This window comes from Oryx dammah, unplaced genomic scaffold, assembly GCF_014754425.2.
Source record: "Oryx dammah isolate SB20612 unplaced genomic scaffold, SCBI_Odam_1.1 HiC_scaffold_16, whole genome shotgun sequence".
NCBI lineage: Eukaryota > Metazoa > Chordata > Mammalia > Artiodactyla > Bovidae > Oryx > Oryx dammah.
In genome coordinates, this window is record NW_024070200.1 from 1,740,626 (window position 1) to 1,765,305 (window position 24,680).

The window sequence follows — 24,680 nt, forward strand, 5'->3', positions numbered from 1 at the left end:
CCTGTGGCCTGAGAGGCACGCCCCAGCCGCCAGTCAGGGCATACCTGCACCTTTCTGTCCTGTGTCCTAACGTTTGTGTGGAGGATAAATCCAAGTACAGAAAAACCGCTTCTAACTAGAACCCAATTAACTGCACTTCATGTGACTATTCTTAGTAGAGAGAAGTTAGCAAATCACAAGGAAAGTTAGCAAATCACTTCCCTGAGTAAAACTTATTAGAAGCAGCATTAAGTTGATGGCCTGGAATCAACCGAAACCCAGCAAGCCCAGCAAGGCTTCTGCAGGGAGAGGACACGGAAGCTCCCTATGGACTGTGAAGTCCAAGGAGGTGAGCTATGATCCAGCAGGGGCCGAGGAGGACAGGGATCGTTTCCAGAATGACAAGCCAGAGGCGTCACCATCTTCTGACAGTAAAATGGGCATTCCGCTCCACTTGCTGACAGAGGAGAACGAAGGCACTTCTTAAAAGGCTCTCAAAAGTGCTTCCCAGAAATTCTCCATAGAAGGAAGTATTTATTAACCATAACCTCTTTTCCCCACGAATCCTAAGGTTTCCAACACACGGGTAACAACTGTCCACATTCTCAACCCCTCTTGTCACAGCCACCGAAGGGGGACAGATGCCTCAAGTAATCAGATACTGTTTTACTGAGCAATTAAAGTCTGACAAAATATTTATTCCAAAACTGCGTATTAAGCACCTACAATACTTTAAGGACTACAAAGGAGACAGGCCTCAGCTCCTTATGGTCATCAGACAATCCAGCAGGACTGGGATGGGCGGAAGACCTGCATTTCTGACAGGTCCCAGGTGGTGCTGAAGCTGCTGGGTTCCTGCCGGCACTTGGAGAGCCACTGGACCACAGAACAATTCAAGAAAGCAGTTAAGGACTCCAGACAGGCTCTCTGGAGCTACTGCAGCCAGGCTGTGCCTAAAGCAAGCGCAGACTCTGGGTGAGGGCAGCCTGGAAACACGAGGCAGTGGGCCATCACTCTGACTGTCATGACCTCGGTACTTCCGAGTTTTAAACTGGAAATCCTCATGTTTAACGCACCCTACAGCTAATCTGCTTAGAAACAAAAGTGCATCTCTTACCGTCCACTGAACCAAACTCCCTCTCGTGTGCGCGAGTAAGGATCTCTTTGTACAGGGTCTCTGCCTGCTTGAATTTGCCTTGCTTCAGGTAGCAGGAAGCCTTAAAAGAAAACAAAGCACTTACTGCTCTTCATACATCGGGGAAGCACACATTCTCATCTACAGGTTAAACCACGTAACAGCGCTGAGGTTTCAGGAAGAAAGGAATCTATCTACAGAGCTGACCTTCCGTCAACATACCAGGTTATTTTTTGTTTTGGCCACATTGGGGTCATCAGGCCCCAGTTTTGTCTGGTAGATCTCGAGGGCTCTCTGATAATAATATTCCACTTCTTCGTACTTGCCCTGGTTCTGGCACAGTAAGGCCAAGTTATTTAACTGCTTGGCAACATCTGGGTGATCTTTTCCCAAAACCTAGGAATAAAAAATAGCATTAGAAACACTTGTTATTTTTTTCACACGGTACCATCCAACCCACTCCCTACCCTACCATGAGAAGGCTCTTCCTAAACATCAAGAAGACTGTGCCTTTCTTCCAGGCTTATGATACTTAAACAGCCACCCATGCAGTACAAAAATAACCAGCATTAGTTGAGTCTTCTTCTTGGGGGAGAGAGGAAACTGCTGATTTCCTTCCCAAGCTTTGGAATCTTGAATCCTTACAATAATCCTACATGGTAGGTAATCTTATGGACATTCTGAAGATGAAGAAACTGGATTTTATAAAGGCTATCTAATAAGACTGCCAAGTTCTAAACATGCCCAAACTCATACCCAGCCCTTTCTGACTCTAATGGCATTACACTCATTCCTGTGAAGAACAGCTTCAAAGGCAACTTCCAGCTCCTCAGCTAACATCCCACACATCCCCTCTTTAAAACCAGATTCTGTGATCACAAACCAGGTCCCTCACACTTCAAACTTCACTGCAGGGCTCTTCAAACTCAAATGTGCTGTCCCAGACACCCAAAGTCTTCTCCCAGCCCCACCCAGCTCCCACTCCCACCAACTCATCCTGCAGGTCTCAGGTCCCCTCAGAAGGGACCCGTGAGTCTGTCCCCACCCAGTTAACTCACAAGGACATCACTTGGGTTTTTTTCCTTCTTTACTAGTATCACTACTCAAAACTGCCTCATTTATCAACTTGGCTGTTTGTCGCCTGAGTCTCCCCTATTAAAATGCAAGCCTCAGAGAGCTTTGTCTCTGTGTCTAGATGCAATGTTATCTCAGCACCTGGAAAGGTGCTGGCACACAGGGCGAAGAATAAACACCGAGTTTCCCGCTCAGGACCTGAACAAGCCTTCGGTCTCGCCCTGCGCCCCCACGAGGCAGCCGCCTCCCCCCACTCTGCATCGCCCTCTTCTCCCTGGCTGGGAAGCCCTAAGACTCGGCTCCAGACCGACTGATGGCGGGAGGCCATGTCAGCACAGCCCCAGCCCTGGACCTGAAGAAGCCGCTGCTCTGCGCTCTCACTGAGCTCTCGGCCAGAAGCCAACGTCTGCCTGGTGCACCGTGCTCCCAGGGAAAAGGCTGTGGCTAATTCGAAGTCATCAGCTCTAATCAAGTGAGGGTCCCAAGCCCTCAATGCGTGTTTGCCAGATGAGTGAATGAGAGCAAATAAACACGAAAGCACCTAACAGACCATCATCTGGAGTTCATAGCCCACAACGTGAGACATCTGTGGTTCTCCCTGATTCTAACCCCAGCCCACTCAAAACCTGAGTGGGTAAATAAAAAATAAACCAAAAATTTCATCTCTTGATAAATATCACACAAATGACAGCATGGACAAAACTTTACCTGTATGATTTGATAACGAGCTTCTTTTCATTTTCCCTATCCCAAGTCCTTGCCATTATGACTCGAAATGAAAGGATTAATCTCTCAACATCAATGATAAGTAACATTTGATAATATGATGATAACATTTGATAACAATGACACACACAAATTAAAATATCATGACATGGACCTGCCCAGTGTCTGCAACATTTGAATACACAGTTATATGGGAGTACTGTGGAAATTAACAAGATCCATTTTAAAAACACCTAATCACCATACACTGTACTACTGCTGCTGCTGCTGCTGAGTCGCTTCAGTCGTGCCGACTCTGTGTGACCCCACAGACGGCAGCCCACCAGGCTCCCCCGTCCCTGGGGTTCTCCAGGCAAGAACACTGGAGTGGGCTGCCATTTCCTTCTCCAGCGCACTGTACGAACCGACACTAAACGTCCACGATAGTGACTCCGTCTATGTTCTGAGTTAGTTTTTAGTTCTCGGAAGAAAAGCTATTGCGTTAAGTTTTATAAGCACATTTGGTGACCGTTTAATTTTCATGTTTTTCTTCTTGACAGGCACATGCTCCACTGTAAATGAAATGCCCCATGCCCGGCACTCACAGGCTTCAGAAATCCCTTCTTCAGCCGAGTCACTTCTGGGCCAGGCTAGGCCTCAGGCTGGGAGGGCCCAGAACTCAAGGCTCCACCCTCTGCACCCCGACTCCCCCGAGACTCCCAGGCAGGGCCCGTCGGCTGCGTCTCAGCATGCACACCGCGCTGAAGGGCTTATTTGTGGTACTTGGCCACTGAGGATGTGTCACCACAGTCCCATCTCAAAACGTAGAGTGAATTATTTAAAAGCATAAAGTGCGGCGTTTGGGGAACAAGGACCATCCCGGGCGCACCTTCTCTCTGATCTCCAGAGCTCTCTTACACAGCGGCTCGGCTTCTTTGTACTTCCCTCTTTTGCCGTAAAGCACTGCAAGGTTGTTCAGAGTTGCTGCCACCTACCAACACAGGAACCAGGAAGAACGGTAAACGCCACGGCGGAGGGGACGTCATACGTCACACACACACGATCCCCAGTGCGTGACGGAAGTGCTCTCCAGCCAATGAAGGACCGTGACTCCACTCAGAGGTGAGAGAGTAACATCACTGTCCACGGTGGGCCATCAAGTTACACCACAGACCATTAACAAATCAGCATCAACATGATCTTGATTTTTTTTTTAAAATTTCACTTGGAAGCCACAAAACCAACCAAAATAGATCTATATGCAAATATGACCAGATTTTAATAAAAAGACAATACCAAATCTTTAGGAAAAAATTTATAGAAGTACATGCAATTTGATCCAGGATCAAAATCACCACACGTGATCCATTTGAGGTGGGTGATCAACAGCACAGGTGAACACTGAGATCTGCTCGGTGTGAGCTGCCCACCCCGGGGCTCAGCACTGCTTCCAAGCCAGCAAGTCCTACCTGCGCCATCCAGTGAGAGGGCAGCTCTTAAATCTTCCCTGTTGAGTTTAACAGTGAAATGAGTTGGGTAAAAAAAAACGTATTAGGGACAATAAAGCTTGAAAGAAAAGGATGGAAGAGCCAGTATACAAACCGCAGGGTGGTCTCTGCCCAGGGTCTTCTCGCGGATGGCCAGGGCGTCGTTCAAGAGGCTAGCTGCGTCTTTATATTTATTTTGGTCTCTAAATTAAAAAACACACAATTATATGTTTAGACACAGCTCACTACATCTTTTTAAAATGTAATTCTGGAACTAAGGAAATAAAAGTTAAGTTTCAGTTATTAAAATATTAAAAGTTAGCTATTAAAACTATTAAAAACACTCCTAACAGTAGGAGAGAAAAGACTCCCTCAACAAACACAAGGAGAGCTGGGAATCGGACCTGCTAAGCTAGACCGCTGGGATGATACCACCCCATGTGCCGAGGGGTCTGCACGTGCCCTGCCCCGCGCAGCTAAGTGTGGCCGTACAGACAGTGCAGGCAGACAGAACAGATCCAGCTGCTGGCCGCATGGCCTGGCGTGTCACATGGCCTCCTCAACCAGCCTACTGCAAAGGAAGGACGTAACTCACAGAGCCGCTCTAAGAAGCTAATTGATTTGCCAAAGCAGAGGCTCAGGATGAGGCACGCACACATAGACACAGCTGTGCCTGCTGACACAGGGCAGGGTGGAGGGGCCTGCTGACGGTGAGGAGACAGAAGCAGCTGGGGCCCAGGCTGGCCCCCTGGGTTTAAGTGCTACCGACCGACCCAAGGGCTGCAAAGTAGTCATGCGCTGTGTGAAACGGAGCGCACACACGGCTCCCACACGAGGACAGCCACCCAGCAAGGCTCCGCCCGCGCCACCCTGGAAGACGGCTGAAGCTGCTGGGTCCTCAAAGGGCACTGACGGCACTGAGTAAAGGTTTCCTATTATATTAAACTTATATTATCTTATACTATGTTATACTATTAACATCTTTTATTAAACTGACTCAAACTTCCTGTGAAAGTCAGCAGGTATGAAGCAGCCCCAGTTAAACACAGCCACAGCCATCCCCCAGTGCTGAGAGAGATGGCTCAGATGAGGCAGGCACACTGGGCGCTGTTGTGAGACTGGCCTGTCATAAAACGCCAGGGACCACAATCAGCCAAGAGGGCGGCCACGCCAAGAGCAGGCGCTCCAAACCAGCTGGAACCAGTCAGAAACCCGGCCCTTCCCCAGACCTGCTGAATCAGAAACTGGGGGGCGGGGGCGGGGTTCAGCACGCATCCCACAAGCCCATCCAAAAATTCAAACTCAAATGGAAACCAGTGCACATCTTGCCAGCATTAAAACAGACCCCAGTACAGAAGTCGGCGGGATCACCGAAGGCCCAAGTAACTAAGAACGCAGGGTCACAGAGCACAGACTGACACACAAAGCTGTGCGCCTCGGTGACGGTGACAGTGACGGAGAGCAGGAGGTGGCCAGCCCCGCCCCAGGCTGGCGGCGGTCGGGGAGCGCGAGCTGGCACCACCTTTTGGGGAGTGCGAGCTGGCACCACCTTCCGGAGCCGCCAGGCAATCTGTATCAAGAAGCGTGTAAGGTATAGACTCTTACCACTCAGGAATTGACACTAAAAAAAATTCACAATCTTTTGTGCCAAACTTGAGCAAAAGATGTTCATCAGTATAACATTAATACCGCTCCCCCCCAAATAGCTTAAAATTCAATGTCCCTTAATAGAGAAAGTTGAAATACTGAGTCATGGCTCAGCTCTGGGACTCAGACTGAATACAGTATGAACACAGACACAGCTGCTGTTTCAAACATTTTGCTGCCATGAGTGAACCCTCACGCTACAGTCCCAAGGAAAGAGAGGCGGCCGTCACACTCCCAGCACACCCATGTGACCCTGCCTTCTACGCACCACGAATCCCAGTCACGTTCTACATGCGTTTTTCACCTAACTCACTCACAATAAAGATATCTAGGGTTAGCCAGACACAGTCTCTCGCTCTCCATGGTTCACTCCTCTTCACAGACCCTCCGGCTCCTGTCTGCACCCGACTCAGGTGGCTCAGCGGCAAGCCCAGCAGACCCTGTGGCCCGGCCCCCACCCCGCTCTGTCCTCCACTCTCCCACATCTCTCTTCTGAGGCGTAGCCACTGGGCACAGGCACGGTCAAGCACACGCCCTGCAGCCCCAGCGCCCACTCCCACCACACTCCCGCTGCTCTGCCCCGTGGGAAGCAGGAGTAAGTCCCCAACGCATCCTGCAAGGCCCCTGAAAGCACTCGCACCCCTCCACTAGGCCTCCCTAATCCTCTCAACTAGAAGGCATCTCTCAATTCCATCAACACCTCTGTGTTATTTTATTTTATTACTTATTGGCCGTGCTGCAAGGCTTGCAAGATCTTGGCTCCCCGACCAAGGACTGAACTTGGGCCCTGGCAGTGGAAGCACTGAGAACGAAGCCCTGGGATGCCGTGGGATCCCGACGCCTGTGCTAGTCTACTGACAGTCTCCTTGCCTCTGTAATTACACATGAACATAGCCAGCCTATTCTCCGAACAAGGTGCTAAGTTCCTTTAGAAACATTTAGGGAATGCTATCTACTTCACACTGCCAGGTAACATCACATTCATAACCCCTGCAACCCTTCTGAGACTCAGAAAAGCTAAGGGCTCCAGACAACACCTTCAGTCTAGTGGCCATTTACCAGAGATACAAACCGAACTCTCCTGACTTCCAGTCCAGTATCCTGCTTCTCCTTGAGAACAGGTGCTATGTATTCATCTGTACAGCTTCACAAGAACCAGCCCAAAGTTTTACATACACTTGGGTCTCAAAAATGCCTGCTGAACTGTAAACAATCAAACTAAGGAAGGGACATGGTGCAGCTCCCTGAGATCCGCCATGCAGAGCAGCCACCACAAACCAGCCCTGTCCCGGGAGTGACTGCCCCTCCACAGGTCCCCACTCACCGACCCGCTCCCTCTCAGCTCAGTTCAGCAAAGGGCTCTGGTGGACCACTGCCCAGGGCCACAGGCAAACTACTGAACTCCATTCAGCAAGCTCACCAAGGGCTTCTGAGTTAGGAAACATGCTCAAGGGTGTAACTCAAGGCAGAGACGAGACAACCTGGTCCTTAACGTCAAAGAATCAGGATTCCAGGAGAAGAGATGACAAAATTCAAACGAGGATGCCAAGCACAGAGCAGGAGCTATGAGAGAGGCGGGACCGAGGTTTACAGGGCCAACAGGGGACGGGCGCGTGGAGCCCTGGAGTCAGGACAGGAAGGAGGGCTGACGGGGATCAGAGAGGTGGGGGGACAGGGCGCGCAGAGCCCTGGAGTCAGGAAGGAGGGCTGACGGGGATCGGAGAGGTGGGGGGACAGGCAGGAGGAGTAGGAGGGTATTCTGGGCAAAGGGAGGCTGGTACACCAAGTACTGAGGGGAAAAATAACCAACAGTCTAGTGTGGCCCGATAGAAGAAGGCTGGCCTGGGCATCCCAAGCAGCATCTGCTCTACAGGGTGACGCTCCCGCCAGGAAGCGGCTCCGGTTCTGAACTGAACCCCTGACTGTTTTGAAGACAAATGGATGGTAAGGCTGGAGAAGCAGCTCAGAGCAATTTACAGAAACACATCCTCAGGGCAAGCTCACTGGAAGCGCCGTCTGGGTGGGGTGAAGAGGAAAAGACGAGACTACTAGCCTGTACACCAGGGCCAGGATGTTGAGCATGGTGGCCACGTCAGGGTGGTCGTGGCCCGAGGTCTTCTCCAGGTCCTCCAGGGCCTGCTTGCAGAGGGGCACGGCCACCTCGTAGCGCCCCTGCGAGGCGTACTGGATCACCAGGTTGTGCAGGGTGCGCAGCCGCGCGGGGATCTCGTAGCCGCCCTGCTGCGCGGCCGCCGCTGCGCTGCTGTGCTGCTGCTGAACTGCAGAGAGAGGCCAGTTCAGACGCGGGGAGGCCGCCCAGGACACCAGCCAGAGCTTCCTTCGCAGCCTGTCGGGCAGGGGTGCCACACACCCCCACTGCACACGCCCCCACTGCACACACCCCCACTGCACACACCCACACTGCGGAGCGAGGCTGCCGAGGCCCCAGGAGAACCCCCCTCCTCCGTGCGCTGAGAACCCAGACCCCGGGGGGAACTGGCAGCACACGCCCCTTTACTAGGGGCTGGCTGAACCCGCAACTGTATGTCAGAGAAGGCGACCTGCGAGGCAGTTTGTGTGTATGTTCGCGCTCTTGCAAGGCGGGCTACAAGCACGCCAGCACCCACGAATAATAGCAATTACCCCCAAGAGAAGAGGCCACCTCCCGTCCACCGGCCACCACTCACCCACCACTCCCAACTCACTTCCTTGCCCGGGGTCGTCGTCATCATTTGGGAAGAGGTCATCCAAAGGTTCCTTGGTGGAATCAGCGTCTTTGTCCTCCTATGAAACCAACCCAGGACAGTATTAGTTTCACGAATATCATAAAAGCTGCACTGGATATCTTTGACATAAATTTCATTTTAATTAAAAATAGAAAAGACAGTTCTCTTTCCAGATCAAATCTAAGATTAGCCACAATTTGCTTTATCCATCGGTTTAGGAAAGAGCAGTGGGAAGCCTGCTGACCTGAACTCAAAGCACCTGTGCAGGCTGGAGCCACAAACAGACCACGCAGGCACCTCTGTGCCTGAGTCGCCGCCCGGGCCCCAGGAAGTGCAAAGAGCAAGGAGCGCTTTCTCATCTTATTTGGAAGCAAGTGATTAAAATGGCGAATCTCTGAAGACTGTGGAACTGGCGGGCTGGACACCCCCTCCCCACCCAGCACCACACAGGACCCCTAGGAGCAGTGTGACAGCCTGTGGCCGGGTCCCCAAGAGACAAGCCCTCAGGCAGAGACAGTGACCAGACGACGGGGTGAACGGACAGTTCAAGCAGGTAAGAACTCGGCATCACCCTGGCACAGGCGGACAGCAGGCTCCTCCGGAGGGGACATCCTGAGGGGCACACATCACATTCCAACACTCCCAACCAGGACACAAACCCAAACACACTCGTGAGAGGAACAACTCGTGACATAACTGGCCTGCATTCTTCAGGAATACCAATGCTGTAAAAGCTTTCCTCTCCCCGTGAAAGGACCTGTCCCAGATGAAAGACAACTGAAGGGCCGTGACCACTACGTGCAGTGAGAGGTCCTGAGCGGGATCCTGGGACGAGGGGGAACGCCACCAAGGCCTCTGCAGAGATCATGAGCGAAGTGGAGTCTGGGCTGCAGAGGAGAGGAGGCGCAGCGCCCTCCTCGGCCTCCCAGGTGTGGCCCTGGCCCCCACAGGAGAGCCCTCAGGCCAGGCAGATGCGCCAGCAGCACGAGAAGCAGGGACAGGCAGGAAGGCATCGCGGGCGGGCCCTGAAAGGGGAGGCGGGGCTGGCTCACTGGATCTCTTCTCTGAGCCAGACACGTTTCCAAATCGGAAAGCTGTCGATGCCTCTGAATCGGAGAGGCAGCTTTCCGCTGCTCAGCGCTACGCCGTTGTCCAGCTGAACCAACTACTCTACTCTTACTTGCACAACAGCCTGCAGGAGTGTGTTTCTTAAATCAGAACATCAGCTGCTCCTGACTTAGAGATGCAGGAGAGAAGTACAGCAAGTTTAACGAACAGGGCGCTTTGGACTAACCATGGCCCAGATCACGGTGAAGCCGCAACCCCGTGTGACACACGTGGAGACAGGGTTCTGGGAGGGAACCAGTTAGAAACACCACGAGGCTGAGGCCCTGGCACTGGGCCCTGAGACACCAGCGCGAGCTCCCCCGCCCCGTGCGCCCATCGCACGGTGTGAGGGCAGTGAGGGCAGCTGTCTGAAAGCGGACACAGTGCTCCCCAGAGACCAGCCCTGCGGCACCCTCACCCCCGACTGCCCGCTTCCAGGCCTATGGCAGAGCCCGTGGTCTGTGCTCTAAGGCACCCAGACCGTGGCATTCTGCACGGCAGCCCAAGCTAAGACACAGAGTGAGTGCAGGTCTGCTGGTGCAATGCACAGACTACTCCAACAGACGGGACGCGGGCTCAGACTGGAGACACAAACGCAGACATCTCAGCAGCACACAGATCACAGAGCGATCACGCCAGAACTATACAGACATCAGGCAAATCTCAGCTCTGAACACAGCCAGACGTCCAGGACTGGATCCTAGAGAGGAAAAGGGACACTAACGAAGGACTGGGGAACTCCAACAAAGGCTGTAGTTTTGTCCACAGCAATGGGGCAACAGCACTTTCTCGCTTTTAACACAGGCACTGCTACAGACGGAACGTCTGTCCCCCCTGCCAAATTGATATGCTGAAGCCCTAAAGCTCAACGTGATGATATCCGGGGGTAATGTGGATCAGATGCAGGCCTGAAGGTGGGGGCCCCGTGATAACATCAGTGCCGTGACAGCAACAGGAGGAGACGAGCACCGAGGAGGCCGTGTGGCGACACACCAGGAGGAAGGCCCTCACCAAGACTCCAACAAAGCTGTCACCCTGCACAGTCTCGGATTTCCAGCTTCCAGAAGCAGGAGAAACAAGCATCTGCTGTCTGAAGCGTGCAGCCTGCTGCTCTCTGGAGACAGACACGGCCTGAGTCAGCTCAGACACGTGCTGGGAGACACGGGACGCAGCAGGAGGAGAATGAGAGTGGAGACGCTCAGTCGCGTCCGATGCTCTGTGGCCCGTGGGCCGCAGCCCACCAGGCTCCTCCGTCCGTGGGATTTTCCAGGCAAGAACACTGGAGTGGTGCCATCTCCTTCTCCAGGAGACCTTCCCAACCCAGGGAAAGTGAGTGAAGAGTATATGGGGATTCTCTTCACAGGACCATTTCAACTTTTCTGTGAATCTAAAATCATTCCAAAATAAAAAAGGTTACTCTTCTAAAAAGTTAACTGAATCAGAAACAATAGTAACAGAGACTGGGATGAACATCCAGAGAGCACCAAGAGAAGGAGAAAAGGACCAAGACCCTCGGGAGCCCTCACATTCCAGGAGCTCCAAGACAGGCCAAAGCAGACGCACGAGCGAGCGAGCAGAAGGAGCAAGCCGTGTCCTGGGGGTGGGGGCATCTCAAAGACAAAGCCAAGATCCACCACAAGCCACAGAGGCATCCCGAGCCCGGACGACAGGGGACTGGACGGACACTGCCAATGGCGCGTCCAGCGGCGGGCTGGGCAGGGAGCCGATGGCAAGCGCCAGGGGCGCCCAGCAGATCTCAGGCCGGGACAGCCCTCACCGAAGGCAATGGCTCCTCTCTGCATTTATTTTGTATTTACCAAGCACTTTTACATTTTCTGACCACTGTTCAAAAAAAACACGTATGAGAAAAGTACTCCAAAGAGAATGTATACGACTCGCCCAGGGACTCAGCCCCAGGACCCTTAACCCCTGGTTGTGTTTCACGCAGGCTCTGGAGGGGAAGGAACCGCGGCTGGCTCCACTGGAAGCAGGGCGGCGGGAAGGCACCACGTCAATCCTGCACTCCTGTGGGACCACTCACCGAAGGAGAGATGTCGTCGTCGTACTTCTTCAGCTGGTTCATGAATTCCAGGTGCTTCTTCTCCTCCTCCAGCTGAGCCACAGACTGCTCGCTCTTCTGCAGCTTCTGCTGAGTGTTGGCCAGCTCATCCCGCAGCCACTGGTTCTCCTGGCACAGACGCCGCACCTGTGCACGCAGCTTCTGCTTCTCCGACTCCACGGCGTTCAGGTGGTTTGACAGCGCCATCATGACCTGGACCGACGAGACGCTGATGGCATGGCGGCGCTCAGCCTAACAAACGCCACCTCCCGCCTCCACCGGCGCCCTGGGGCTGCAGCTCCAGCTGACCGTCGCAGACGTGTGCTCCAGAGTACGCACACGCACAGTTTGCTGTTTACTATTTCCACCCTTCACTCACCGGCCACATGCAGGCCATGATCAAGAATGTCACACGCTCATCTCTCTCTTTCTCTCTCTGCCTCTGCCTCGCTGCCCACCCCACTCCCCAGCCTGTTGAAGATACAGCAAGGAAGCATCCATTGGCAAACCAGCAAAAGGGCTCCCACCAGAAGCCAACCATGCTGATACCCTGACCTCGAACTTTCAGCCTCCAGAAAGGTGGAAAACAAACGTCCACTGCTGAAGCCCTGACCTGATGGCATTCTGTTCTAGCAGCCGGATCTGACTGAGACAACAGCTAAATTAAACACCTTTTCCTTCTCTCTCTCGAAAAAAAAAAAAAATACTGGCATGCTCAGAACGTCTACAAAACAGTTGCAATGTTTTTCTGTCTGGAAGCACCTCTAATGGACTGGCAACGGGCAGGCAGCTGCTGCTCTGATGAAGCCGTTTTCACTTTTTATCCAGGTGGTGCCAAGAGAGTTTCTTTGCCATGAGCAAATGCCATGCGCGCACACAGACACATGTGCGGAGTGGACTGGTGACGGGGCAAGGGGAGGGAGCCAGGGCGCCCTGATGCACTCGCAGGCGGAGGTGCCCGCTGGGCTCTGCGGGGGTACACTGACAGGCCAGGGAAGGGCCTGCCTGGAGCGGAGACAAGTTCCTGGGAGGACAAGGGCTGTGGAGGAAGGCTGGCTTCGGTCAGTCTGTCCTCTGCAGTCTGTCAACCGGCCATGCCTTCTTATTACCCTCCCAGGTCTAAAACCTGGAAGTCTAGGATGGGGGCTCTTTCCTCCTCCTCCTGTTAACTCCAACATCTGCCAGCCTGACCAAGGAGGTTCCCACTCACAGACAGCGAGCTGCGGGCCGACACTCTCTCACCCTGCTTCCCCAGGCTCAGGAACCTGGGAGTTCAAGGGGAGAGGCGCCATACCCCAGTGTCCTTCACAACTAGATGTGCCCGTGGAGTCAGTGAAACGTAAGCAGAGTGCCGGGCACAGTGCAAGGAAGCAGAGGGAGGCACGACCTTCCTGCACCCTTCGCAGCCCCAGGACAGGGTCCTGTGGCTGCAGCCGGACTCTGTCTTGGCCCACGAGACGGGCGGGCTGGCATGCAGGGCAACAGGGGCAGGACCCAACAGCCACGCAACCCTAGAGCCTGGGCTAGGCCGGGGGCTGGTCTGTACAGACACGACCGAGCAGCTGCTGGCGCGACGCGTGGCTTTCTGGGGAGAGGAAGGGCACCGGAGGCAGTCGCGGGCTGGAAAGCGAGTGCAGCCCGGTGGTGTGTCCCCAGTGTCGCTGAGGGGCGTCCCCGCCCGCTCCTGGGAAGGGCAGCGCGGCCGTCTGGGACGGCCCACCTCAGTTACCTAGTCTACACCTGACTCTGACGTTTGAGCCGCTGCCTTTGCTTTTGGTGCAGCCGAATCAAACCCTAACTGACACGAAGGGTGACCTCTGTTTTCACTCTACCTTTTAAAACTGAGGCATGCCCAAATCAATCACCATTTGCATAGCATACATAACCCACATATAAGCTGATTTCGATTATTCTGTAAGTACCTGCCCTCTACTTTAAACCTCATATCTCAAAGTATCCATCTTCCCAGACTGGCAAGTTCATGGTCATGTCATGAGGCCATACCTGGGCCTCACTCAGGCCAAGCTCCAACATCTCCAGTGACTTTCGGATCATGTTTGATTTCTCCTCCACCAGATTACTTTCGTCATCTTTCTTCAAACACTTTAGTGTCTCCAGTAAACTCTGCAAAATGGAATTATGTTCATTCTTCAGAGCTTCCAGCCCCTGGATTACTTGCTTTGTCTTGGAAATAATTTCGTCCTGCGTGAGCTTCTCCAGCTTCTCTTCCTTCATGTACACCATTGTGGACATGTTGTCATACATTCTAGGACGGAAAAAGGAAAGAGTCAGACATCTCATCACAGGCTTAATTTATGTTACACTTTTAGTAAAGTACACATATGAAGACTTTTAAATCAACATTTTTACAGGTGAATAATAAATAAGAATATTATGATTTGTTCCCTTGAAATACTGTATCTACACTGTTTCTGGTTTTTCCTTTGAAGGCCAAATTAATTACTTTTCTTATGTCTGAATTTTTTTTTACAGTAATGACAAGCATCAAAAGCAGCAGGGCATCCACATGGCATTTCCAAGACATGTGGCCTCAGTGAACAAACTTTCCTTTGAATGTTTACCAGCTGTTTTCTCCTTAATGAAATGCAGAAGGGTCAGTAAATTCCATCACATATTTACCAGATAAAACCTTGAGAAGGAGTCACAGCTACAAAAAGAGAAACCAGCAAAGGAACGCAGAGCAATCAGAGCGGCGAGAGGACTGTGCCTGACTGCAGCCTGGTGACATGGGAGACGCAGCATGGCCAGAGCTGGGAAGACTCCGGGGGAGACGTCCCTGGTGGTCCAGTGGACACGCATCTGCCTGCCAACCTGGGGGACACGGCGCCCACAGGCTGCAGAACTGAGCCCGTGGGCCACGACTGAGCGCTCGCTCTAGGGCCGGGAGCCGCAGCATGAGCAGCTCACACACTGCGACCGGAGAAAACCCACCAGCAGCAGCCAAGACCCAGCACAGCCGAGAAGGCAAACAATCACACAAGAAGCGCAGAGTATGACACGACGTCAGCGAAGCGGAGACGACGGCCGAACGAAGCAACGGCTCTTTCTACTATCGTCTCTTAGCTTTCAGTGTCTGCCTTTAAACCCTATAATTCATTTGTTTTAAGGCCATAAACAGTGCCCATCAGCAAAGCCTGTTCAGGAGAGTGACAGGGATGGAAGTCGGAATCCACTGTGTCAGGGTGACTTCCCGCAGAGCACCTGCGACGCCAGAATCTCTGTTCTCTCGTTATCTTATATCCCTGTGGATGTCAGGGCTCTCTATAAGGCAGAAGGACTCGACCCTGTGGCCCGCCGGATGCACACCACCCAGGACAGCTCCTGTGCCCACAGGCCGTCCAGTGAACGGATGGACTGACAGATGCCAGGCACAGGGAAAGGGCTTCCTGGCAGGACCTCAGTTCCCTGGGGGCTCAGACAGTAAAGCGTCTGTCTACAATGCGGGAGACCCAGGTTCAATCCCTGGGTTGGGAAGATCCCCTGGAGATGGAAACGGCAATCCACTCCAGTACAATTGCCTGGAAAATCCCATGGACAGAGGAGCCTGGTAGGCTACAGTCCATGGGGTCGCAAAGAGTTGGACACGACTGAGCGACTTCACTTTCAGTTCCCAAGCAGGGACTTAACTCAGGCACAACAGTGAAAGCAGAGTCCTCACCACGGGGCACTCCCAGGGAGCAGTGTGGAGGCAAGGAATACAGACCAGGCGTTCCAGGATTCGGGAGTGAGGGGAGTGAGGCTCGAAGACCCCTGCGCTCTAACGGCAGGAGCAGGGGTGGGGGAGGAGCAGAGGGCAGAGACGCCCCTCACTGACACCGGGGCACACCCAGACACGCCGCACTCACTTTCCAGCCCGCGACTGCCTCAGGTGCCCTGCCTCTCCCCAGAAAGCCACGTCCCACGTCGGGTTCTAAGGAGGGCGAGTGTCACACCTCTACAGGTCGTAGCAGTGGCTGAAAAGGGAAGGGGGGACAGTCTTGTTCACGAAAAAGAGAAAGGGGAACAGAGTGTTTACATAAAAGTAGGAAAACCACACAAGGTAGACTTTACTACAGGAACAAAACAAAAATGCAAAAAACAAAAAGAAAAGAATGGCCACTTTAATTAAGGAGATGCCTCAATTAAGTAAATCCACTTAAAGAAACCCAACTTTAATTCCTTAAGGAATATGTAACAAAACCAGCCACAGGGCACTACGTGCTCACACTCCTGTTAACAGTTTTAACCATACCCAAGAATAATGAGTACAAATGTTACGTGGACACATGCACGCATGTGTGCACGCACACACACCCCACCCGCCCCAAAAAACTCCCTTAAGGCAGGTTTTTAAAAACTCTTAAAAGAAAATTAAGCATAGAGTCCAAACACTCCTGGGCCCACAGTTCTCACGGTGCAGTGGGCAGCCCAAGGCCTGGCTCTGCCACGAGTCGTCCCCACACCATGGCAAGGCCCAACCCTCCTGGGTGCTGTGAGTGGCAGACCGCCCCTGCAGGCTCTGGTGCATGGAGGGGGGCAGAGCCCTGGTGCATGGAGGGGGTGCAGGCCCCTGCAGGCTCTGGTGCATGGAGGGGGTGCCGGCGAGGTACTGAGAACAGTGGGCAGAGAACAGCCACGCAGGACTCAGCACCACCCCTCCCAGGAGCGGAGGTGTCAGGAACGCCCCTGACAAATGACCCCTCCAGGCCTGCAGACACAGGCCTACAGCTCAGCGCTTTGCTGGACAGTTCCGTGGTAGACTGCTCCAGAGTTCAGTTAGGAAGTGAGTCCCTCTGCTACGCTGATACCACCTCCCCTTGTAACTTCTACCGAAGTAGAAGCCGACCTCTGCCCTCTACAATAAACACAAAATACCTTCACTACCTCATCGACAAGAGAACTTTTCAAATACTGTGTTACAAGAACAAGACTCTCCAAACTGTCCATCTCCCCAGCTTATACCTCACGCTACTCCTCAGGCACACGCCTTTATCCCAACAGCTTCCTTACCTCCCATCGGGGTCACCATCACATGGACACAACCCTGCTCGCTGCTTCATCACAGGAGAGCACACAATGGCACCTGGATTTAGTCTGTTCAGTATCTCTCTCATGTGCAACCCAGGCCATTATAACCAAAGGTAGGGTATATAAAAAAATAACATGAGGCAACTGTCTATTTAGGGGGAAAGAAGGTGCATTCCTACCCTCACTATACACTAAAATAAATTCCATACTGAATAAAGAATTAAAGGTTTAAAAAAAAAAAACCCACAAGAATCCAGAATAAAATTTAGGCAAAGATCTATACACACACAGGTGAAGGTAAAGAGGGTCCTATGAATAACAGCAGAGAGCTAGAAAACGAGACTGGTGAGAGTCTATGTAACTAAGAAGCTCTGAGGGGGTCCCCTGGTGGCCAGGTGGTCAGGGTTCTTTGCTGTCACTGCCTGGGTCCAGTGCCTGGTCAGGGAACGAAGATCCCGCAAAACACACGACAGAGTCAAAAAATAAAAATCTGCCGCTAAAGACTGATCTGGAAACCACCTTTCTGAGCAAACACTATTTTGCAGACCATCACAGTGAAGAGCTCAAAGATTTAAGGCAGAGGTCAGAGAGACGCCCAAAAGGTAAAAAACACTGGTGTCCAGGCGATCTCAGACACCCTCTTTGTCAGCCCTCCCTCCAGCCCTGCTGAGGAGTGTGCCCTGAGGAGACTACGCAGGAGGACTCGGCCAGCACAGGCCCGGGACTGCTCACAGGCACCCGGGGACGCAGCTTCAGGGCCAACGCAGCCAAGTCCAATCAGACACCCTGCCTTTCGCTCACCTGCCTTGTCAACTGGAGCCTCAATCTCACTTCGATGTCAAGTGGCACGGATACACACTTGACCTGGGACGTGGTTAAGGGCTCAGAAATACTCCCCTCCCTTTCCCCTCAGTGACACACACAACATCTGGCCTCAGGCTATTCTAATTAACCACGTGTGAACTTGTTTCAGTTCAGTCTGGCCTCAGGCTATTCTAATTAACCACGTGAAATTGTGTCAGTTCAGTCGCTCAGTCCCGTCCAACTCTTTTCCACCCCATGGACTGCAGCACGCCAGGCTTCCCTATACATCATCAACTCCAAAAGCTTGCTCAAGCTCATGTCCATTGAGCTGGTGATGCCATTCAGCCATCTCATCCTCTGTCGTCCCCTTCTCCTCTCGCCTTCAATCTTCCCCAGCATCAGGGTCTTTTCCAGTGAGTCAGTTCTTTACATCAGCTGGCCAAAGTATTGGAGTTTCAGCTTCAGCATCAGTTCTTGCAATGAATATTCAGGACTGATTTCCTTTACGATGGACTGGTTGGATCTCCTTGCAGTCCAAGAGACTCTCAAGGGTCTTCTCTAACACCACAGTTCAAAACCATCAATTCTTTGGTGCCCAGCTTTCTTTATAGTCCAACTCTCACATTCACACATGACTACTGGAAAAGCCATACTTTGACTGGATGGACCTTTGTTGGCAAAGTAACGTCTCTGCTTTATAAAATGCTGTCTAGGTTGGTCATAACTTTTCTTCCAAGGAGCAAGCGTCTTTTAATTTCATGGCTGCAGTCACCATCTGCAGTGATTTTGGAGCCCAAAAAAGTAAAGTCTCTCACTGTGAAATTGTTTACTGTACTTTTATTTCCAAAAAGAGAACTCTTTAAAGTCCCATGATTCCTCTGGGAAAGCAACGGAACTAAATACTTAACTGCATGATCTCCAAGGCAGAACCTGAGAAATCTAACATCTGAATTAAGTTCCTAAAACACAAGAAGCCCTTCTTCATATCAAATCTCTTAAATCCACAGTTCAACAGGCAAAGCTATTATTACTAACTTCCAACTCTCAGAATTCAAGTCCCCAACAAATTCTCTACTCTGACTGCAAATGATAACAGTCGCTAAGTAAAATAATGAAGACAAAAATAATCCTAAAGTATAAGTTTTATTTGACTTTAGAATTATTTTTGTTTCCATTACTTGAAACACTGATTCGATCTTTGTAATTTTTATCCAATAGTGTATATAACAGTTTTTTTAAAATACTTATTTATTTGGCTGCATCGGGTCTTAGCTGTGGCACAGCAGCTCTTTCCTCGTGGCACACTGACTCTCGAGTTGTGGTCTGCAGGCTTGGGTGCCCCATGGCTTGAGTGAGGGAATACTTAGTTCCCCAACCAAGGATCAAACCTGGGTCCCCTGCATTGCAAAGCATAATCTTAACCACTGGACCACCAGGGAAGTTCCAGTATAACAGCTTTGATAGGCATTTTTAATACAGAGGAGTCACAACAGCCGTACAGAACAGACTTGTGGCTGTCAGGGGGCTGGAGGAGGCAGGGAATGGAGTTCGGGATTAGTGGATGAAACTATTACACAGAGAATAATGGATAAACAGCACGGTGCTCCCGTACAGCACAGGGAACTGCGGTCAGCACACAGTGGAGAAGTGGGTGTGTGTGTCTGTGTCTGTAAACCAACCATACTTCAGTAAATCACACACACAGACAGACCACCAGTCTCATGTCCAAGCAATCATTTACTCATCTGACCACACTATGGTCAGAAATTGAGAAGTTATCTAGCTTATCTCCACATTCAGACCCTCAATTAAATCCTGCCTGGAGCATTCTGTAACCTAAAAATAATTCTTACTTCTTTTTAAAACGCCACTTGAAAAACACAGGTTCTCCTTTTGAAAGGCTGCCCTGTCCCTGGGAAACACAGGAAACCAAAACACGGGCCCTTCACACTCAACCTTGAAACGAGACGGACAAGGCAACCGCCTCACTGCGGCCTGTAGCGCACGCACTTCCTGGAACCTGGAAGCGATGACCAGCAGGGAACTAGCACAGAGACATTTTTGAGTGCACCAACCCACTAACTTGCACAGTCCGCTCCTTCACCTCCGCTCTGAAGTCATCTGAGAGGTGATACGCACAACAGAAAACAGCCCACACCACACCCTGCAATTCACCGTTCCTTTCCATTTGTTCTTTACCATAACTTGCCCTTTATGACAAGAGTGGTTTTTCACTTTCTCTAATATACCAGGGATAAAAAGCGAGCTCTTCAGAGTTACAACTAACTCCTGCTAGGAACGACGGGAATGGAACAGTTTAGAGTGGACAATCCGGTACAACATTAGCTTGGGGCTCTAAACTGAGAAAGAGTGCCAGGTCCAGTGAAGCCTGGCAGGGGAACGTGAGAACTGAGCTCGGCCACACCGGAGAGAAGCTGGAGGACAACCCCCCAACCTCCACCAGCCTACAGACCAGGCAGCCCAGCCCCCGCCTCCAACCAACCCAAAGACAGTAACAGCCCTTCACTCAATAAACATCTGTCGGGCCCCCAATTCTGTGCCAGACACCGTTCTAGGCTTAGGGGTCAGACTTTACCAAAGGACTGTTTGCTAAAGAAAACACCGGGTGACAAAGTAATGTCCTACACACTGGGGCCCGGGGGGCCAGGGAGAGGCCGAAACAACCAGAGCTGCAGACTGCTCGAGAGCACCCCTGGGAGCGAGAGGCAGTAAACAAATGCCTCCGCTTCCGAAAGAAAGGCAGCTCCAACTCAGAGCTCTGCAGCCGGCCAACGCTCAGCCTGAGAAGAATGACATTTTCAGCCACAGGTCTCAGAATATGCCGCCTCCCATGCAGCCTGCCTCAGGCTACTGGAAGACATGCTCAACCAAAACAAAGGCAGGCAGAGAGAGCAGAGGACACCGGGACTCCGCACGGGGAGAGGGGTCCGCATGGGGCGGGCACAAGCACCAGGAAGACAGCCCTGCACCCAACACAGGGACCCGCACCCAAGACTCCGGGGGGGGCGCGTCGGCACTAACATTAAGAGCAAGGAGATAAAAACAAGGACCGACTCTGAACAAAACAAGAGATTGGAGAGGGAAGAGTAAGCAGTTCATTGCATGACTCAGCTATGGCTGAGTGATAAAGATAAGTGATAAAGATAAAGGTAAAGACTGACCTAATAAGCAAGTTAAAGTATAATTGTCTATGGGGAGCCTGTGGCAATGCAAAGGACGCACCCGTGTAGTTAGGAGGGAAGAGAAAACAGGCAAGCTCTGACCATCTAGAGCAGGAAGTCAAAAAGAAAACCAGCCGACAGCAATATGAGCATGTTGTTTAGAAATGGTGGTCATCATAGAAAAACCATCATTTCACTTAAAACAAGTGAAAACAGTTACTTCTGGGGAGAGGGAAAGAAGAGTGACAAAAACCCAACGTGACAGAACTCTCAGACTGTTTGAAAGGGACCGCACCACTCTTGGCGCATCCCACAGGAGACCGGACCCCGCCTGAGCCACGTGGGTCTCGGCATCTTGCTGGGGCCCTGGGTGCGGTCTCCCGCTGCAGGTCACCTCCCCACACGCCAGCAAGTCCCTCAGTGCAGCTCACGGGTGGGGAGGGGCGTTCAGGACTCTCCCAGAGACCGGGTGGAGCTCTGGGCACCCCTCCTGCCTGGGAGAGGGCCTCCTTCCCCACCTGTTTACTGCTGCCAGTGTCGACCGCGGGAGCTGGTTTTATGCTTTGTTGCTGTTCATGGTTGAGTCGCGTCTGGCTCTTTTTGACCCATGGACTGTAGCCCCCCGCTGTCTGTGTGCTCCTCCAGGCAAGAACGCTGGCGTGGGCTGCCACTTCTTTCTCCAGGGGATCTTTCCAACCCAGGTGCCTGCACTGCGGGCAGATTCTTTAGCACTGTGCCCCTAGGAAAGCCCAATTTACATAGGCTGTCCCTAAGAATACTAATCATTAAAGAGAGCACACTATTTATTGTGTTGCTCAAACTGTTCCAGCTCTGGCCATGGGGAGTGCTCTCCATGGCTTCTGTGCCCCCCCTCCACGACATGCCCATCCTTTTGTTTTTCGAGCACTATCTGGTACCACAGGATGTTCCAGGCCCATCTTGTATTCTCCCTACCCTAGCCTTAGAATCAGCCACTAGTCCAAGGAATCTCGGTTTGTTTGACAGAATGGTTTAGAAACCACTCCTGGGCCCAGTGGTCTTCCTCCCAAACCCATAAACCCAATCTAACCATGAGAAATACACCAGACAAAAACAAACTGAGGGGTACTCTATAAGATACTGACCAGCACTGCTCAAAGGGCTTCCTAAGTGGCGCTGGTGGTAAAGAACCCGCCTGCCAGCGCAGGAGGCAGAGGAGATGCAGGTGTGATCCCCGGTCGGGAAGACCCCCTGGAGGAGGGCATAGCAATCCACTCCAGTGCTCTTGCCTGGAGAATCCCATGGACAGAGGGGCCTGGAGAGCTGCAGAGTCAGACACGCCTGAAGCAACTCAGCACACATGCACGCACCACTCAGAGCTGTCAAAGACCAGGAAAAATGAGAGCTAAATTCAATGTGATATGATACCCTGGATGGGGTCCTGGGACAGAAAAAGAAGAAAACTAGTAAAACCCAAATAAAACGTGGGGTTTGGTTAGCAATTATGTACCACTGCTGATTCCTCAGTCGGCACAAAGGCTGAAGACACAGCAGGTCAGCACCGGGGGCCCAGTGCACTGGCCCCACTAGGGACACTGCAGCCTCAGGAGTGTTCTACACCATCGCTGCACCTTTCCTGCGGACCCAGAACTACTCTAAAGTAAAATGGTTATTTTTCAAAATCAGTATGCAAAGCATACAAACAGTACAGGTATACAGCTTTGAGAAAAATAAAACCAAAAAGTAAATCTGCAATATGTGTATTAAGAACTGACATCAACCAAGCAATTTCGTTTTTGAGCATCTTCATATGTGTGTTGTTTTAAAAGAACACAAACAATCAACAGCCAGTAGGTAGTTTAGTCGACTGACACTGTAATTCCTATTCACCACGGAGGAGACAGCTGACGGGATTTAAGCTCACACTATCCGGACAGGAACCAAATCCAAGCCCGTCCACTCTGCTCAGGCGCGCCTTTGCTCCAGCACCAGACTTCTGTGCTTCTGCGGCTCACCACTCAAGAAACAGCGATACCTACCCTGACAGTCGGGAGCCGCAGGCAATGGAACTTCTTAAGACCTCATACAGAAAGGGTTTGACACTTCTGCCACGGTAAAAGTGGGCCAGCCTAACACTGAGACAAGAACAGAAACAGTGAGCACACTGCGTATTTCCTAAGACTGAAAAGTCTAAAGCCACTCTTTGAAGACCACTCTAGACCACACAGGCTGGAGGCTCTGTCACACCAGATTATCCTTTTTCATGTGACAGTCCTGTTTCCCTCTCTACCACCTGACCATGTATTCTCTCTCTCCTCCTTTAACCACAGAAACGAGCTTATACACACACAACCAAATCCTCTACCAATTAACAGGCAACACAATTTTCAATATTCCGACAACTTTCACCACAAACTCCCCCCTCTCAAAAATTAATAAAAACAAAGCAAAGACCAGAGACAGAAAGATCACCACCTTGGTCACCGCACCTCCTGAGGTTTTATGATGTGAAATTCCATTAGGAAGGAGTTAAAAAGCTCAAGGTAAAGAAAGTTAAAAAATAAACAAAGACACCCAAGCACTCCAAAAGGAATGTGTAGAATTAGATTAGTGGGGGTAGTATTTGCCCAAGCATATAGAGAATATACTTTTTAAAAAATTCCTGAATTATACCCTTTACAATGGTTAATTTTATGTTGTTATGAACTGATATCTCAACTTTTAAAAAAAGAAATGGGTTGGGGGGGGGGGGGGCAACAGGTCTCTATGCACAGTGAATCACAGCCAAGAAAGAAAGGTGAGTTATTCTGACAGTTCCCAGGTGCAAAACGAACTTCCTATAAACACAGCGGAAGATAGCATAGAGAAATAAAAATAAGATGGAGGAGAAAACATAGAAGTCTTTGCCTTGCAAAGACTGATAGCAGAAAACCATATTTATTAAGATGTCTTTCCTAGAGGGGAGAAGCAGGGTAGCAGGGAGGGGAGGGGAGGGGGAGCGGGGGAGAAGCAGGGGAGCGGGGAGAGGGGGGGAGCGGGGAGCAGAGGGGCGCGGGGAGTAGAGGGGAGCGGGGAAAAGAGGTGAGGGGGGAGGGGGGGGGGGTGCAGGGAGGGGAGAGGGAGCGGGGAGGGGAGGGGAGCGGGGAGAAGCAGGGGGCAGCCTCTAATGGGTCTGAAGAAACAACCCAAGTGGTATTCGGGGAGCTTGTGCTCCCCCACATCCTTCGCCGACACCTAGCCCTGACCACGATGGCACGGGCAGGCAGCCTTCAGGAGGCCCTGAGGGTGGAGGGGCCCGCATGGGTAGGACTAGCGCTCTCACAGAAGAGACAATGGAGGCCCGCTCACCCCTCCCCAGCGAGGCCCGGGGAGACTCCTCTGAGAGAAAGCAGGCCCTCCCCAGGTGCTTAACCTCCAATCACCAGGACCTTGCACCTGCCAGTCCTCAGAATTATGAGAAACAAATTCCTGTTGTTTATAAGCCACTCAGTTCATTGTATTTTGTTATAACAGCCTGAACAGACTAAGACCTTCAGTATCCTGGAACCCAAGATTACAGTGTTTTGTAGGTAAAATGATACAAGTATCAAAACTTAAAAAATTAAATGATTTATTTGCAAAACAGAAGTAGATACAGAGAGGTGGAAAACAAATGTGTGGACGCCAAAGGGGGAGAGCGGGAGAGACAAGCTGGGAGACTGGGGTTGACACGTGCACTCTGGACGCTACATGAGGAACAGATGACTAGTGAGACCCTGCTGCAGAGCT

At 51.6% G+C, this 24,680-nt stretch overlaps 1 protein-coding gene across 10 annotated transcripts in view; it reads right to left on the minus strand.

Moving 5' to 3' along the window:
• KLC1 (kinesin light chain 1) overlaps nucleotides 1–24,680 on the minus strand; it is a 64,310-nt gene that overhangs the window by 31,698 nt on the left and 7,932 nt on the right. For 9 of the 10 annotated variants that reach the window (XR_005723826.1, XR_005723825.1, XM_040256833.1 and 6 more), the window contains 8 exons: nucleotides 13,924–14,185; nucleotides 11,902–12,132; nucleotides 8,733–8,811; nucleotides 8,081–8,306; nucleotides 4,496–4,583; nucleotides 3,783–3,884; nucleotides 1,337–1,510; nucleotides 1,097–1,196 (listed from right to left, as the gene is read on the minus strand). Coding sequence is in view for 8 of the 10 variants with exons in the window: in XM_040256833.1 (XP_040112767.1) it covers nucleotides 1,097–1,196; nucleotides 1,337–1,510; nucleotides 3,783–3,884; nucleotides 4,496–4,583; nucleotides 8,081–8,306; nucleotides 8,733–8,811; nucleotides 11,902–12,132; nucleotides 13,924–14,184 (1,261 nt within the window). In the remaining 2 variants the exon portion in view is untranslated. Of the gene's footprint in view, nucleotides 1–1,096; nucleotides 1,197–1,336; nucleotides 1,511–3,782; nucleotides 3,885–4,495; nucleotides 4,584–8,080; nucleotides 8,307–8,732; nucleotides 8,812–11,901; nucleotides 12,133–13,923; nucleotides 14,186–22,802; nucleotides 24,110–24,680 lie in introns of those variants that run through there. The other variant, XM_040256836.1, reaches the window with a different exon arrangement.